Source organism: Cotesia typhae, unplaced genomic scaffold, assembly GCF_013202065.1.
Source record: "Cotesia typhae breed Kobodo isofemale line unplaced genomic scaffold, CoteBio_Ctyphae scaffold_152, whole genome shotgun sequence".
In the NCBI taxonomy this organism is placed as follows: domain Eukaryota; kingdom Metazoa; phylum Arthropoda; class Insecta; order Hymenoptera; family Braconidae; genus Cotesia; species Cotesia typhae.
The window spans coordinates 8264956-8282294 of record NW_027423776.1 but is presented as its reverse complement, the minus strand read 5'-3'; the positions used below and the strand labels follow the sequence as shown (position 1 = coordinate 8282294).

The window sequence follows — 17339 nt, the reverse complement described above, 5'->3', positions numbered from 1 at the left end:
TCTGCGTATAGTAACTAATAATGACATAATTGAGTCTTAAATTCAGTTATACGTAAAAACATTAGTTTTATGTTGCTTTTGTTATCAAAAACATTAGTTTATGAGTTGCTTTTGTTATCAAAACCTTTCCTGCCTACATAAAAAATAATTTAACAAAAGTCATCAACTTCTAAATTTATTAGATTTTGTTTTAACATTATTATAATTATTAGATCAATGTCCCGTGGTATCATCGATAATTAACATTAAATTTATTACATGATAGTAAACTTATTTTTATATAAATGTACAATAAAATTAATTATGCTGGAATTAATTCTATTTGAGCTAACGTATTTAAAAAAAAAAAAAAAAAAAAAAAAAAAAAAACATTTTATGACTCACAAAGTTTACCGTCAAAAATAGTTTTAATTATTTATGGTTTTTATAAATATTTCAAAATTTTCAAAGTATTTAAAAAAATAATCATAAATAGTACAATAAGCAAAACAAATAATTAAAAAAAAAAAAAAAACTACTAAAAATAGACATATTTACTTGAAACAAATAAATTCCTTATTTTAACTCTGATGAATTGATTTTCTTAAATTATTTTTTAACAAGAATTATTAAAAATATTTTTAAATGTTATATTAATTTTTTTTTCATTATAATTTTTAAATTTATTCTCAAAATTTAATATAAAAAATAATTTTTTATTGAGTTAAAAAAAATTCAAACTTAAGAAAATTTTTTTTATTATATTAAAAACAAAAAATTACCAATGTTTAAAATTACATACGAGTTGTACAAACTTTTGTTCCCTGAATTGTTATAAAAATAATTGATCGGTGCATTTTTTTTTTTTTTTTTTTTTTTTTTAAGATTAGTACTAAATTTGTAATTTATGACTTTATGTTTAACATTACATAAAATTATCAAGGATTTGAGCAAACACTTTTGAGCTCTAAGAATTAGGGTTGTTTGCTCTACGATCAAACGTAACAATATTTTCAATCTTAAGATAAACATTTTTTTTTGTGACCTTTACAAGCATTCAACGTAAGTACCTTTATAATATTCAATAACTTATTAAAAATAAAACTGTCGAGACTCAAAAAGTTTTAAGAGTTAATCCTGTGTACAATGTAATCGAGTTTTAAGTAATCCCGATCATAAAATTACAAACTACGTACAAAGAATTAAAATTTAAGGGTCTGCTGTAATAAACATTTGTGAAAGTAGGATTAGATGTGGCAAATGTAAAAATAATATTTTTTAAACTTTATTGCTTTTTTGAACGCTCTTACAGATATCTCTTTTCTATTTTTAAAAGTTTGCGGCAGTTCTTATACTATTTTTTAGTAAAAATACCCTTACAGACCTTACTTAATGGGTTTTATACTTTTATAACTGTCCCAATGAGCTACCAACTACCTACTTATATAATACTCTTTACAGAGCTCAGTACCAATAAGAAACTTATGTTGAATAGAAATAATGTATATTGGTTTAACACGTTTAAACCTGTTATCTCGTTACCTGTTACCTTGTTACGGTTTTTCTCTGAAATTGTATACTAATCTTTTCATTTTACATGAAAACAGTAATGTAAATAAATTATAAAAAATTTATACGGGGTATATTTCATTTTAGAAAATAATTTTCTTCAGTTTTCTTGACGTTTTTAAAGATATAAGCTCATCCCGATATCACCCTCATCAAGAGCTTTCATTTGAGCACCCACTTCAATTTTTAATATATTTTTCATATATACATATATATAATATATATAAATATATGAAAAATTGATGTGGGTACTCAAATGAAAGCTCTTGATGATTGTAACATCAGGATGAGTTTATATCTTTAAAATTTTAATAGTTGACAAGATACAAGGTCATTTTTTAATTATGTATCTAGAGATAGAGCATTTTTGAATACAGCCCAAATATTTATTATACTAAATTTCAGTAAAAAAAAATAGATTTTATCAAATGATTATCCTGGACACAGAATTTTTCTTATTCTCTTAATAATATAGAATATTTATAGAAAAAAAAAATATTTTATTAAGTCAATTATAAACTCAAAAATTAAAATTTTAATTTGAATAACACGAGAAAATTTTATAATTAAGAGGAATTACTTGATTTTATGTATTTACAATCCATAATAATACGACAAAGAAGCGGCTGGTGCGCATTTTAAACTCTTCCAAAAGCGTGTCTCAAACAAATCCATAAGTGCTCTTCTTTCTTTACTAGGGCACAACTCTTTACCGTAGGTCTTAGTAACCAGACACCGTTTTAGATCTTTAGCTTAAAAGTTTTTGTCACAAATTTTCAATACGGGTTTTATTTTTCCCTTTCATTCTACACTGTATACACAACAAATATATCATATTATTTTATTTTTCATAAATCGCCAGCACGAACTGGTATTCTAGATTTTAAGCGCAAATATCCATAAAAACAACCTTTTTTTTTTTAGATATATTATTACTCCTAATATTTAGTATGATTAGCATCATCAAGATAGTAATGATAAAAATACTTCCGAAAAATAATCAATACTTCTTCTGTGTTCGTTCGATGTATATATGATGAATATTCAAAATTGAATTAAATGAATATAGAGAGTTGTGGGTGACCCACTGGAGATTTGAACGATGGATGAGGTGAGCTCTGCAAAAATGAATTTATTCTTACTAATAGTAAACTTAAATATATGTATAATAATATCTAACCGTATGTGGTAACTGTATAGAGTATTTATGAAGAAGCATATATAAGAAAGTATAATAATATTATATGAAAGAAAGTTTCATTTACAAAGAATATAATGAATTGAAAGAAGAAATGGGCGTGAAGGCCGGAAGTATGCAAATTGAGGTTCTGTTGGCAAAACTTAGTTGGTGGTCTTGAAGCTTACTTCTATTTTGGTGATGATAAATCGAAAAGTAATTACCCATCACGCTGACCAATACTTTTATTTACCAATCACCATGGGATTTTCTATTTGTGTCCAGAAGAAATGTCTCAATGTTTTCTTTTTCTCACTTGCTGTTTAGTGTGGTGGTATCTTCATAGAAAATAGTAGATAAAATCATTTCTTCTTGATCATCTTTCATTCTGAACGGATGAACGGAAACTGGCTACTGCTCGGACGCATATGACATCTTTTCAGTGACCTTAACATAACTATAACGTTTAACTATTATATATTAATGGTTTTTTTTTTTTTTTTTAATATACATTGTATAGAAGACATGTATATACAAACCTCCCCTGGATATTTTTTTTTTTTAGATTTTTTTTCTGGCGCCGTAATGTCTTATTTTCATTTGTTACAATATTTGATGTTTTAAGATTATTTATACATCAGCTTCAGTTCAAATGTTTGGATATGAATAAATATATTTTGACTGAAATATGTAGTGCAAATAGCTTACAGTATGACTTTTAACTTTTATAAACTGGTTCTCAAATCCGTCTAGTCTTTAAGCGCTACCTACTGTTTACTGAAAATTTCCTGGGTTACATGGAATTCTGAAAAATAAATACTGTATGTTAAGAGTAGACCATAGTAAATGTATTTTTTGAAATTTTAGTCTTCTAATTATGACTCATATTAATTTTATAATTAAATAAATTAAAATTTACGATAAACTATGATGAAAGCAAAATTAAGGGGAATGGCTTAATTTATATTAGAATTTTTTAAATAAATTTTTGACTAATCACAATAAGAAGAATAGTAAAAAATTTATATTTAATTTTATTCTGTTGTAATTATTGAAGCTATCATTAAGAAAGATATCCGCTGTAAAAATAATTGTAGATCACACCTTGTATACTATAAATATATAAATCATGAATTACTTATCCTATGATATGACATTACATTAAAAATATAAATTTCTCTTATCTATAAAATCATGGGAGAGAGTAATTACGAAAATAAAATAAATATAAATTGAAAATAATATTCCAAACAATACAATGTTTGTTATGATAATTTTAATTAACTCAAACTCGGGAAAAACAAAATCATTAAAACTTCAGATAATAATTACAGGTATTCAAAAGTACGTAAGTATGTGTAATAGTTTGGTTCTTCGATTGCCTAGGGAAATCTATTAAAGCTTAAAAAAATCACGTACGCCACTCCAGTGCGAACTATCATTAACGGTCTTTTTACATAACGATACAATCATGTCAACTTACTAATAAATAATCAAAATTATCTAAGGTCATAACATCAGATAATTGTTAAATATCACGTACCCGGTTAAAATTTTTGACATTCTTAAATACTTTGAGCAAACATATTGACTCCGGAAAATGATATGAGATAAAATTAATATCTTCGCAAATTTCTTTCTCAATAAGAGAAGAAGAAATTGCAAATAATATCAAAGTATAAAATACAGAAAATAGTTTTTATTATAAATAAATAAAAAATTGATTTTATAAAGAAAAAAATAGAATCTATGGATGACAATTGAGACATTTGAGTCGCGTTAAATTTCATGAAGAAAAAAGTAGCAAATCTACCGTTAACTTTTTGATATGTAGAAAGAAATTTCGAGGAAGAGAGGTGTTGCAGATGGGTATGGAAAAGTGCGTAAATATATGTATATATTTTAATCCATATTATATATTCTTATTCTCATATATACTGCTAGAAGATCACCGCTAATGTAAAAGGAAAAAACATATATGTACACTGTAAATATATAACGGGTTGCGGTCGGTTGTACACTATTCAAATCTGGGTTATATGGTCAAAAGACCAAAATTTGTATGCTTGAGAAAAGCCGATATTTGTACCAAGTTACCAGGTGAATAGGATGCTATTGAAATATTCTAGAAAATGAATACACATAACGGGTATGTGTACAGAAGTTTTTAGAGATGAAAAATAAGTTGTCCTTTTTACTAAAATGGGCCTGTGCATCTTTCAAGGACCAAATTTACCGCGATTAGACGACTGAGTTCACAATAACACATTTTTTATTTCAAAAATTAGTTTTTTTTTTTACAAAGTACACTTTATTTAGCTTATAATTGTCTTAGGTCATTTTATCAGCTTATAATAGTTTAGTGAATAATTAAAATTATTTGAAAACATAAAAATTAATAACTACTTGAATTAATTTTTGTTGTAGAGATTTTTCAGTCAGCTAATCATGTTTTAAAAATTTTTTTGGAGTTTACTCCTTAAGAAACGATTTGAGTTATAAGGCCCGGTACGGAAATTTTATGAGGAGTAAAATCAAGTGTAACACGAAAAGTTGAGGCGTTACGTAGAAAGAGATAAACATATATATCTGTAGGATTGAACGTGTAAAATAATGAGATGGAATACATTACACAGCGTATCTCATTCTCGGGGTCTCCTCTTTGCGCTATACTTCGTAGTCTCACTGTATAGTTCACTACCTCCAGTCTGAGAGTTGAATGCGTGCGTATGTTTGTACGCGTGTGTTGCGCGCCTGCGTATTACGAAGTTCTGCCACAACTTGTATACTACTGCCGAGTACAGGGTATGCATGCTGAAATATTTCAGAGTAAGAGGATTTATTTGATTTTCACAGAATTTTTAACAGGAGATTCAATTTGGCACTTCCGGCCAAATTTTGAATTTTCAGCGGAAATATTTAAACTAAACTCCTGTTAAAAAATTCTATGAAAATCAAATAAATCGTCTCACCTCAAAATATCTTAGGAAATGCCCAAACACATCCCCTGTTAAAAGCGGAACTCAAAATTCCAATTTTAAAAGGTTCTTCACGGAAGTTACATTTTGGCACACCCTAATCTATATACAACGTACATAAACAGCAACCTAACTATCAAGTTTTAATGTTTTGATTTTAAAGTTTTCTTGTACTTCTATGCATTGATACGTGTATTTTTATGTACTATTAAACAAATCATCAAGTGATTAAAGTTGAAAGAAATCAATCATCCTAAAATTGGATTTGTATAAATTGAACACAATTATTATTATTATTATTATTATTATTATTATTATTATTATTATTATTATTATTATTATTATTTATATTGTTTTGTAACATACTTTATGTAATACGCTTTATTGAAGTAATATAAATAATCCGAATAATTACAGATATATGTTTGTTTCTCTTATCATTTTAGCAGATGCGTTCATTTACCCTTTTTTTCTATTCGACATATATCATAATTATCGTTGGTAAGGAGTAAACTCCAATCGTGCGTCGTAGCTGACACACACACACACTTTTTTTTTAATAAGTGTCAACCTGACTTTGCTGACCTTTTCAACCATTATTTTAGTATATGTAAAAGATTAATATTTAGCTTAAGATAGCTTCCTTCTTTATAAGTTAAATAAGGGACATATTGTTGAATTTTTTGTCATAAAATTTCAAATATTTGAATTTTATATTTTCAATTATTGAACATATTTTAATTAGACAAACTTATTACAATTTTAACAAATTTTCAAAAAAATTTTCTTATTATTTTGTAAATATAAAATTTTAAATGAAAGTTGATTAAAAAAAAAAAAAAATTTAACTAAGAATTAAAATTCCAATTACATATTAATTTTTTAAATAATTTGTAATAATATTAATCAAGTTTCTTAAAAAATTTTTAGAAATAGTAAAATTAAATAATTTGAAAACTTTACTAAGTATTCTAAAAAAAGTTCTTCAATTAGTTTCTTATTTCAATGTATTTTTTTTTTTAAGTTCTTTTGTTACAGCATTACAATGGATGTTATAAATTATTATTTATGATAATTTCAAAAAAATATGGAAATATAATACATGTTATAAATTATTTTTTATAATTTTTAAAAAATACGGAAAATCAATACGTAATTTGAAGAAATTGAATACATAACATCTAATTTATTTAGCGCAATATTTCATCGTCAGATATGGGTGATTTAATATAAATAGAAAAGATATAAAACACAGTAATAAATAAGGATTATATAAATGACCTAGTCAGTCATATGACCATTATTTAACAAAATCCAGAATTGAAATGTTTGAGAGGCTTAAGCGTGGCCGTTGCCAGTAAACAGTACAAGTAGGTATGCCATCAAGGGATAGAACGTGGGTATATGAAAAAAAAGAAGTAAATGCGGAGATGAGAATAAAGAAAAAAAAAGCGTGTCAATAGGGACACTTCTTCCAGCAAATTTAAAAGTTAATAGCTTAAACCCTTTCGTTTATTATTTCTTCATTTTTCGTAAATTTTACTCATGCAATAATTTACAACGTCTTTACGCAAATTTTAAAGTTAAATAATAACAGAAACTGTCTACTTTGTCAACGGGTGTACTATTGTCAGTATATATACATACATAGATCGTATCGAAGCAAGCTTGATGAAGGTAGAGGTCATGGTATAACTTCATAAATCATTTAATGGAAACAAAAAAACTCTTGAAATATTGCAAAATAGTGAGGAAAGGGTTAAGGCTACCTTTTAAAGTTAAATTTTAGAAAAAATCTATACAGCATATCTAGCTACCGAAATAACTTGTCAACTGATTTAACCCTTGCTTGCCTTATTACCTGGTTGGCCTACATGTATATCTCTAGTATTTATTTTATGTACTTCTTAAAGAATATTAGTCAGCAGTTCTACATAGATTTGCCTCTTTACTGCAATAAGTCAAAAGTCAAGGGATTTAGTACGCCGTGTTTGAAAAGATTTTAAGATGTTCCCTTCTACGAGACGTTTTCTTAACTCTATTATTTGCCGTATTTAATTTTTTTTAAGTACACAGCTCAACCCAGACCAGGCTACTCAAAAAGCTCCTGGTGATCAAAACATTTTTCAATTTTAAACTATGGATTATTTTCATTTTAAATTTACATTTTTACTTATTATTTTGTACGACAAGTTTAAGATTATCCGATTTTAAAAATAATAAAATCTTTAACGATAACAAAATTTTAAAGATAGATACAAGTGAAACCCTCCCATTTCCTTAAACCACAACCCTTACTAATAGTTCAATAACATTTTTTAATCTTCCTTTACTCATTGTTAAAAATATTAATGGAATTAAAGGACTCGGTAGTTAAAAAAAAAAAGATATTATTTTATGAAAAATTTCTAAAAAAAAATTTTACGTAAATTTTTATGACATAAGAACCTAAAAATTCGATCATTGATAATATGATTTTAATATTGATTGCAATCTACTTAGAACATAGTCATTAATACATTTCTATTTATTATTATTATTACAAAAATAATTTATTTTCCTAGAAATACTCTTACGTAGAGAATTAGGCAGTATTATTCACTTTTGTTCACTAATTACTTATCTCTATTGTGCCTAATTATGTCTTCTTACGTCAATGAAGGCTTGAAACATTATTACTTAGTCATCTTACATTCATTAAGTATCGTTGTGTAAAGTATAATTACTTAAACTGCCAAAAAAAGGAAATTTATTTTTCAACCATATTTATGATAATAAATTCAAATAAATTTTTAAAAATAACAAAAAATTAACTTTTGAAAATAAATATGACTATTTAAATAAAAAGAAGAAAATTTATAAAGTTTTGAATAAAAACTAGTTTGAAAAATTTTTGATAAAAAAATTAATTTTTGAGAATAATTATGAATGTTTAAATAAAAGGAAGAATACTTATAATATTTTAAATAAAAACTAATTTGAAAAAACTGTAAAATTTTTGATAAAAAAAAGGATTATCGGTGATAAAATTTATTTTGCAATATTCTTAAAGAACTTTTAAAAATTAAAGTTATGGCAGCTTTGAATCCAGATAAACTCTTGAAGGTAAATTAAAGATAAATTTATAAATTGTAAAATATAGTTTCATAACAATATCAAAATACTAATTATCAATTATACGTGGACATAACTCATATTAAGTATTATTAGTCCTTCATAATGTTGATTAGACAATGCAATACATTTACGCAGTAAGCGTGTGCTACCACTTCCAATGAATTTGAACACGTGCCACTACTATCAGGACGGTTGTTTGCCTATTGGTTATAATACCTCCTCCCACCATTAAAAATTTTTCGTTTTTCTATTTCCTTAGTATAGTTTCTCTGAGTCGAGCAAAGAAAGCGTCTTCTCCTACCCTCTACTGAATGCAGTAGTTGAGAAGCTAACAAGGGGTGCGTATATAAACGAAGCAACATCCCCGAGAGAACCATAACTCACCTACTACTGATCATCAACGGACGACTATTTCTTTTCAAAATATTTACAATTAGTTTTTTTGTGCTCGTCGGTACTCACTGGAGATTGTGTTTTTTTTTTTTTTTGTTTTAAATTGTTATATAATAATTGAACTTGTTATTTAAAAATTTTAAATAACTCAAAATTTATTTAATTAAGTTTATAACGCAGTGTTGTGATTTGAGTAACTGTACGATTCGGAATAACTTTTAGGTAAGAATTTAATCTACTTATTTATTAAATTTTTTTTTTCTGTTAACTAATAATAACAATAATTGTGAATTTTTTTAAACTAAATTTTTATAAGCTTCTTTTGCTTGAAATTAAATTTTTGTAAGCTTCTTTTCCTTTTTTTTGAATCAAATTTAGTTGAGCTTATTTTTTCTTTCTTCAAAATTATTTAGTAAATTTTATTCGATAAATAGAATTTAATAAAAAAATTTTTTTTTTTTATAGCCGACCAAAAAACTCATCACAATGACAGCGTACGTAAATTCACCCTCAATAGACCAAGCGTTAGATTGCACATCATTGAAAAAATACTTAAATGAAAAAGTAGAAACAGTTTTAGATCTTTCTTGCAAAAAAGAACATGATAGCCAAATAGCTTCATGTAATTTAAGTCCCGTGTCACTGGAAGCAAGATCAGTGTCGCCGTTAAGCGAGAGTACCAACGAGCAACATCATTATCATCATCATCATCATCATCATCATGATAATAATTATCATGAAGAACTAGAGCAGCAGCATCAAGCCCAGAAGCAGCAAAATCAGTGTTCTCGTTCTGACCAAGATTATCATAATAATTCATCAGAAGATGAGCAAAAGAGTCCTAAGAGTCGTTCATTCATGGTAACACCACCTTCAGATTTAGATTCGCCAACGAAGTTAAAATATCCAGCCGTTTCACCTCAACAGACTTCACCTAAAACAGATCATAATCATCATTATTCGCCTACTTCGCCGCCAATGTTATTTATGAATAACAATAGTTCAATAACGCACTCAGTACATCACCCTGTAATGCCAGTACCAAATAATAGTATTTCTTACGCTCAAGTGCTAGCACCGACGACAAATTTGTTAACAATAAATCCAAAGGTATCCGAGCAAGCTTGTACACCTGACGGTGGGAAGAAAGCACCTCGGCCATTCAAAGCGTATCCTAAAGACCCACTGACTTTGACAGTCGGCCCGCCGGAATTCATATATGACCAAAATTCAAAAGAATCTTACAGCGAGTTTCGCAAGCGGATGCTTGAGTCGGTGAGAAAATCCAATGACGGTACTAATATTAAAATGAGAAGGTTGAGCAAAAATTCAAACTTACCTACCAGCACCGTTGATGATAAGGACATGGCTTACTGGGAAAGGCGCAGGAAAAATAATGAAGCGGCGAAACGGTCGCGCGATGCACGTCGAGCTAAGGAAGATGAAATCGCGATCAGGGCAGCTTATCTAGAGCAAGAAAATATTAAATTAAAATATGAAATCATAGCACTGAGAAATGAAACTGCAAGGCTGCGTTGCATGGTTTATCCTAGTTAATAAATTAGTTGTAGATATAAATAGATTTTGTAAATATTAATGTACATAGTTAATGAGTTTAATCGAGTCTAACTTAGCATATAAAATCGTTTTGAGATTATATTTTGTTATCCATACTTTCTTGTCCAATAAAACAAAAAGTAACGATTCGTCTGATTTAGTTATTATATAACTGAGTAGAAATTTTTGTGTTATTTCACTATTTATAGCTCATAACAAGAAGTTATAAAAGTAGGAGAGAATTATTATAAATAATTGACTGAAAACTATACATCCCACCATTGTATCTATTTGCTTTAAACCAAGTATACTAGTTTTATAGTAACTAACTTCTGTAATAATTTATATTTATCCTTAAGAATAATGATAAATTTTGAAATTTATAAATTGAATTAATTTTTTTATGTATAAAAAGAAATATTTATTTACACCATGTAAAACTTTAATGTACAATTACTAAACTATGTAAGAGGTAACGCATCACTCAGCTCCATTAAATTATCATTTTCAATATCACTTTTTATCGTTTTGATTCGTCTGAGATTCTGTGGATGTGGTTTGTGCATTATTTGTCGTGGAATGAACATCAATGAAGATGCAGGTTTCATTGTTGATGTTAATAACTGTCCGTATGAAGAGCCTGAAGATGTTGAGCTACCACCAATTGGATGATACTCATCAACTTTGCTCTTACATTGCGAACTGAACGTTCTTAATTTTTGATTCTTGTTCAAATCAATACTCAATCCTTTCTTGTCGTTAGCTTTTTTATTGTTTGATAATTTAATTTTCTTTTTATTGTCATCTACTTCCATTGCATTTTCTGGATGTGTGGTAGTTTTTTTCACGGTTTTCCTTTGTGACAATTCGTCAAATTTAAATAACTTTGGAAATTTATGAACTTCAATGCAATGCTGTTTTCTTTCTTCAGAGGTTTTGAACTTAATATAGCAGTCCGAGACATAGCATTGATGCTGGAAAAAAAAAAAAAAAAAAAAAAAAAAAAATTTTTATTAAAACATAGAATTTTTTAACAAAAGCTTAGTCTGAATATTTCCGCTGAAAATTCAAAATTTGGCCTGCTGTTAAAAATTAGATAGATCCTTTGGCGATGCAAACTGCAAATTTTTTTCGAATTAGTAATTACAAATAAATAAAGAAACAGAATTAAGTCATAAATTTTGTAATTATCGACTATTGTCAAAAATATTGTCTAATCTCAGATAAGTATTTTCTATTCACAATGCACTTATGTACTTAAATTATTCATTTAATCCCTCCATTACATTTGAATACAATTAGGTGTAAAATCTATTACTACATACTGTAATTAAATATTTGGCAATAAGGTATCCCAAATTACCGCCAAGTCCTAAAAAGGAATAATTACTTATGTTACATACTTTAAGTCGAATGAAATAATAAAGAATACTTTAAATGAAAAATTTTTTAAGTTTTAAAAATTTTGAGTTCGAACTTTGATTCATTGATTTACTTGAAGGATTCCCTTGCTCAACATCATTATACCTATTATTACTCTCAGAAAGCGAGTTTTTGAAAAATGTTTCTTGGTAAGTAGTAGTTATACTTTTTAGTAATAAGTTTGTTTTAAAATTTTTTATCTATAAAAGTTTTGAAATTCCAATTTTTATCAATATCATAATGATTATTGCGTAAGTATGACAATAAATTTCATTAAAACATTTAGATTTGATAATTGAAAGAAAATTAAAAGTAAATGATAAAATTAAAAGTACATGATAATGTACATACCATTGACTTTTTATCAGCTAAAACTTTGAAAAAGCTATCATGATTTTCTTCAATATGAATTTCTAACAATCGTGCATTAGCGTTTATCTTCTTACATTCTGCACAAGTAAATCTGTGACAACTATTGTAGTGTATTTCAAAATCCAGAAGATTATCGAATTTTATCTCACATCCTGGTGCATTGCATTTAAATTCATTCATCCTGAAATTAAGAAAATTATCAATAACAACATTGTAATTAAAAAAACAGGCATGTAAATAAACATACTGAATATATTAATAGAAGTTATTGACAGTTAAAAATTCAAGGGAAAAAATTTAAACACTTACAGTATAATTAATTTAGATTATGAACTGTATGAATAAATTAAAATATACTCACGATTGATGCAAAAATTCTTCCTCATCGTCTACTGTAATTCCGGTTCGTTGAAAAACTTTACAAGCTCGATGGGAGTCTTCAAAAAATGGATCATTAATGTCTCTTGTACCAACTCCAATATTTTTTAAAAATACTACATCATCTGGTAACAATCCCCCAGCCATTGTTAATATTTATTACTCTTTTTGAACCACTGAAGAATTTTATTGTTGACAGCATATGATCCTGAAGTAAGCTGTCAGCTGTCAATTTAAAAAATTTTATCAACAAATTAATTACAATAAAAAAATCCTTTTAAAAATTTTCATGAATTTTCACAGATGAAGTTTGTTAATTAAATTTTTTTCTGATAGTATAAATTTATAGAAAAATTTCTAATGTCAACAAATCTGTCAACTTTAGTATCATAAAAGCATTTATTTACTTCTTACTTACTTAAAGTCCAAGATAACCTCAACTTTACAAAATACATTTATTTCAATGTTAATTTAATGGATTTCATACGAGGTAACAATTGTTATTTCACATTGTTGAATGTATAGAATTATCTGTAAAAAAATAGAATACAATATTTAAAAAAAATTTTTAATAAATAATTATTTGAAAAATTTAAAATTATTTTTTATTTACTTCTACTCGCGCTCTTTACTTTTACCTGGTCAAGCTGGCTTCAAACCACGGTTGTAGATTTTTAGTTTCTCAAATTCTGGGACGTTAGACTTACTGTTAACTTTTTACATTTACTTGTCAAAAATTTTCTGTCAACTTGACGTCAAATTGTCTGTTACTTATGTGCAAGTATATAACTATTTAGTCGATAAGATGAAAATCTTTCTTACTTACTGTAAATATTAAGCTGGAGCTGTCATCAGGTCCTGAAAAAAAAAAATAAATAAATATAAGTAAATTCCGTTTATTATCATTATTTTTTTTGTATACAAATAAAAAATGATTCTTATTAACAGATCATCATTGAAACACCTTGTCAGATACATTCTATACGATGACGTCATTATAAAATTTTTATTAAATTAAAAAGAAAAACAAAATAAAAAAATTTGGTCGCCATAATTGTATTTGGTAACATCACGACCCATTTATACCATACTACAAATATTACATGTTTTATATAAATGTTAGTGTATCATATTGATATATATTTATAAAAAATTAGTTCGGTATTAACAAAATTTAATATATTTTATTTTTAAACACAAAGTTAATATGTAAAAGAGTATATTTGTGCAAGTGTATTGTTTTTTAATTTTTTAATCTATAAAAAATTTTTTAAACGCAAAAAAATCATACTTTCATTAAAATAGGAAAAAAAGTAAAGGTAATTATAACTTAAATATCTATTTTTATGCGTTCAGTTTTCAAATTATACAGATATATATGTATAAGTCAAAGATTATATAAACTACCGAATTTGAAATAATTTATTTGTAAATACATATGTTTTTTTTTTTATTCTCTATAGGGTAATGACAACTCTTATATTAGGAATTGGAGTTGGTTTATTTGTCATTCTAACCTTGTGGTTATCAGCTGCATTGATATTCGCTGTATCGTTTAGAATTGACAAAAAAATTGGTGCTATTGCTATTACTGTTGCTGCAATAATTACAATTGTTCTTGTGAGTGTGCCGAGAAGTTCAGAATATCCTTCTTCTTTTCAAGAAAAGGTATGACCACCATTTATCAACTTTTTTCATGATACTAAAGTTAGCCGAAGTTTTTTTCGATATTGTTTTAATTATTAAATTAGAACTAAAAAAAATTTTTTAAAAATTTCACGCATATTTTTTCAAGTTTTTTACATTTGAATTTTTTTTTGACATAATTTTTTAAAAATAATAAAATATATAAAAATAAAATTTATTTTTCAGCCGTATGATCAACTTTTTGTCTGGAGAGTTATTCTTCTTACTGTCCTAGTTGGTTCTTCATTAATTGCATTATTTGGGTACGTCAAGTATGAGTTAATGGACTTTAAGAAACCTCAAAGAATTGTCAATTGGATTTATTAAAAAATACTAATCAAATTATAAAGTCAATAATTAAGTAGAGTAGGTAATTATTGTCAAAGACTTTGCCGTGATATAAAAATTAAGTTAAAATAATTGCATAATTTTTCTGTTTAAAAAAAAGTAATTAATTCAAAGCCTTAAATATGTTATGCAATATTCAAAGTGTTGTTAAATTAACAAAACGAAATATTTCATTGTTAGGAAGAAGTTACAAAAAATTTGAAATAACACAAAATACAGAATTTGTATCTAAAGTTATGAATAGTAATGTGCCAGTAATTGTTAACTTTCATGCCGAATGGTGCGATCCATGTAAAATACTAACGCCAAAATTAGAAAAGCTAATCGGTCCAATGGAAAATCTTAATCTTGCAATAGTAGATGTAGAAAGAAATCCCGAATTGGTTCATACATTCGAAGTTAAAGCTGTACCAGCTGTAATAGCTGTGTCAAACGGGCTTGTTATTGATAAATTTATCGGACTAGTGGATGCCAATATGATAGATAATTTAATTAAAAAATTAACAGAATCGACCTCTAATACGCAAAGTAAAAATTCTTAAATTTTTATTGTTCTTGTTTTTAATTTCTTTTTTTACACTATAATTAAAGTTATTTTTTTCTGCTCAAACTTGCCAGAGTGACTTAGTTCTGGCAATATTATAATTGCACTTGCGTTGATATATTTTGAGTTAATATTTTATTTTAATTTTTTTTTCTTCTAAATACTATCCAAATATTTAATTATACATGAATATAATTTTATTTTACTGATTTATTATTTTTTAATTAATAGATCACATACTCTGATGTTAAATCTTTTCATTATTTTATTTTATATTAAGGTAAAAGACCCAGTAATTGACACTTGCAATTTTATTTTAATTAAAAAAAAAAGCCAACTCCAATAAATTAATAAATACATTTTGTGAATTTAAAATTTTTAGACAATTGGTTTTTTAAGATTTTATTTTTTTAATTATAATAAAATTGCAAGTGTCAAACAACTAGGCCAGTGTCAGTAACGGGGTCTTTTACCTTATAACTTGTATATATTATTTTGTTTGACGATCAGTGAATTTCTAGAATGTTTTTTTATATACAATTGAATCAACTACTTTTTTAAAAAATAAAGAATTGATGTAACTTTTATTAAATTTAATAATTTAATTGAATAAATTGTTGGATTTATTGGAACTAATTATTGTTGTAACAAAAAAAAAAAATAAATAGTGTAACAAGTAATGGTCATTTAAAAAATAAACCTCGTTGTCATAAAATTGTCATAAAATAATTTAATAATTTTTTAACCATAACTAATTTTATTAATAACTTCCATTGTGACCAAAAAAATTTTACTGTAGTGAAATTATATGAAAATTTTCCGTTTTTTTACAAAATATAAATAAACATGATAATTATATTATTTTATTTGTTTTTTTTTATTCATTAATAATTATTAATTTATATAAAACAAAAAATTAATTTTAATGATAACAAATAAATAGTTTTTTTCACTGTACTAAAATTTATTTATTCCATACATGCTCTTTAATAATTAAATTAATATTACAATATTATTTATTGTTTATTTGGTTTAAATCTATTACTTTTATTTATCTGTACATTATTAATTATTTAGTGTACCAAAGATATTTAATGGTCTTATTAATAATAATTATAATAATTAATAAGCATTTGATAATTATTTACATTTACAGAATACTTTTGTCATTAAAAAGTGTTTTATAATATTTAAATGTGTAACTTAATTAATCGATGTGCTTCAAAAAGCGTGTATTATATAAATATAGGTAACAGATTGCACAAAAATTGTTTAGTTATTTGAATTGAGTCTTTTTTTATTTTTTGTAGTTTAAAATTTACTTTATAATTTTTTAAATTCAAATAATAATTATTAACGATCCTTCATATGACAAATTTAATGATGGAAATAGAAGAGTAGTAGGCCGATAAAAACAATTATATAATTTGTCACTTGACTGTTTCTCTCCCTCTAATTAATAATATTTATTAACAATTTATAGTATTTTTTTTTAATCTTTAAATAATTTAAATACCGGCTTTACCAACAATTGAAACTACCTAAGGTTTATTATTATTTTTCTTCATTTTATTTCTTTTTTTTTATTATCAGTCAGGTGTTTAGAGTTACACCTCGATAAGGCAATGGTGTGATTAACTGATTTTTATACTTAAATTATCGAACATATTATTTAAAAAATTTCATTTTCAATTCAAACAATACTCATACTATTTTATCTAGTATTAATAATTCACATTGAAGTGCTAATATTCACAAAATAAAATTATTCATTTTGATAAAAAATTAAGTAAATAATGATTGTGAAATTGAGCTTTTA

The 17339-nt window shown here is 25.7% G+C and overlaps 4 protein-coding genes and 1 long non-coding RNA gene across 7 annotated transcripts; 3 read left to right on the top strand and 2 right to left on the bottom strand.

The window, feature by feature from the left end:
• Positions 1–812: 812 nt before the first annotated feature.
• LOC141536178 (uncharacterized) lies at positions 813–6080 on the bottom strand. Of its 2 annotated transcripts, none has more exons than XR_012480698.1 (4): positions 5132–6080; positions 3265–3530; positions 2914–3182; positions 813–2666 (listed from the first exon to the last, which is right to left on the bottom strand). It is a non-coding gene; the product is annotated as an uncharacterized LOC141536178 (long non-coding RNA). The 2 variants fall into 2 exon arrangements; XR_012480699.1 differs by having other exon boundaries at positions 2950–3182.
• A 3062-nt stretch (positions 6081–9142) lies between these two features.
• On the top strand, positions 9143–10919 carry Gt (transcription factor giant). Its single transcript, XM_074256123.1, has 2 exons — positions 9143–9435; positions 9679–10919. The coding sequence occupies exon 2, from the start codon at positions 9700–9702 to the stop codon at positions 10768–10770; it is 1071 nt and encodes a 356-aa protein (XP_074112224.1). The 5' UTR covers positions 9143–9435; positions 9679–9699; the 3' UTR covers positions 10771–10919.
• A 247-nt stretch (positions 10920–11166) lies between these two features.
• On the bottom strand, positions 11167–13718 carry L(2)k10201 (zinc finger protein 511 lethal (2) k10201). 2 transcript variants are annotated; one of them, XM_074256124.1, is made up of 5 exons: positions 13581–13718; positions 13361–13473; positions 12926–13167; positions 12544–12745; positions 11167–11744 (listed from the first exon to the last, which is right to left on the bottom strand). In XM_074256124.1, exons 3-5 carry the CDS (start codon positions 13087–13089, stop codon positions 11232–11234), a joined length of 879 nt encoding a protein of 292 aa, XP_074112225.1. In that variant the 5' UTR covers positions 13090–13167; positions 13361–13473; positions 13581–13718; the 3' UTR covers positions 11167–11231. The 2 variants fall into 2 exon arrangements, with proteins under 2 accessions (XP_074112225.1, XP_074112226.1); XM_074256125.1 differs by having other exon boundaries at positions 13556–13688.
• A 208-nt stretch (positions 13719–13926) lies between these two features.
• LOC141535699 (transmembrane protein 218) lies at positions 13927–14966 on the top strand. Its single transcript, XM_074255785.1, has 3 exons — positions 13927–14261; positions 14406–14610; positions 14815–14966. The coding sequence occupies exons 2-3, from the start codon at positions 14410–14412 to the stop codon at positions 14953–14955; spliced, it is 342 nt and encodes a 113-aa protein (XP_074111886.1). The 5' UTR covers positions 13927–14261; positions 14406–14409; the 3' UTR covers positions 14956–14966.
• A 111-nt stretch (positions 14967–15077) lies between these two features.
• On the top strand, positions 15078–16235 carry LOC141535698 (thioredoxin, mitochondrial). Its single transcript, XM_074255784.1, has one exon. It carries the CDS (start codon positions 15099–15101, stop codon positions 15516–15518), a length of 420 nt encoding a protein of 139 aa, XP_074111885.1. The 5' UTR covers positions 15078–15098; the 3' UTR covers positions 15519–16235.
• Positions 16236–17339: the final 1104 nt, after the last annotated feature.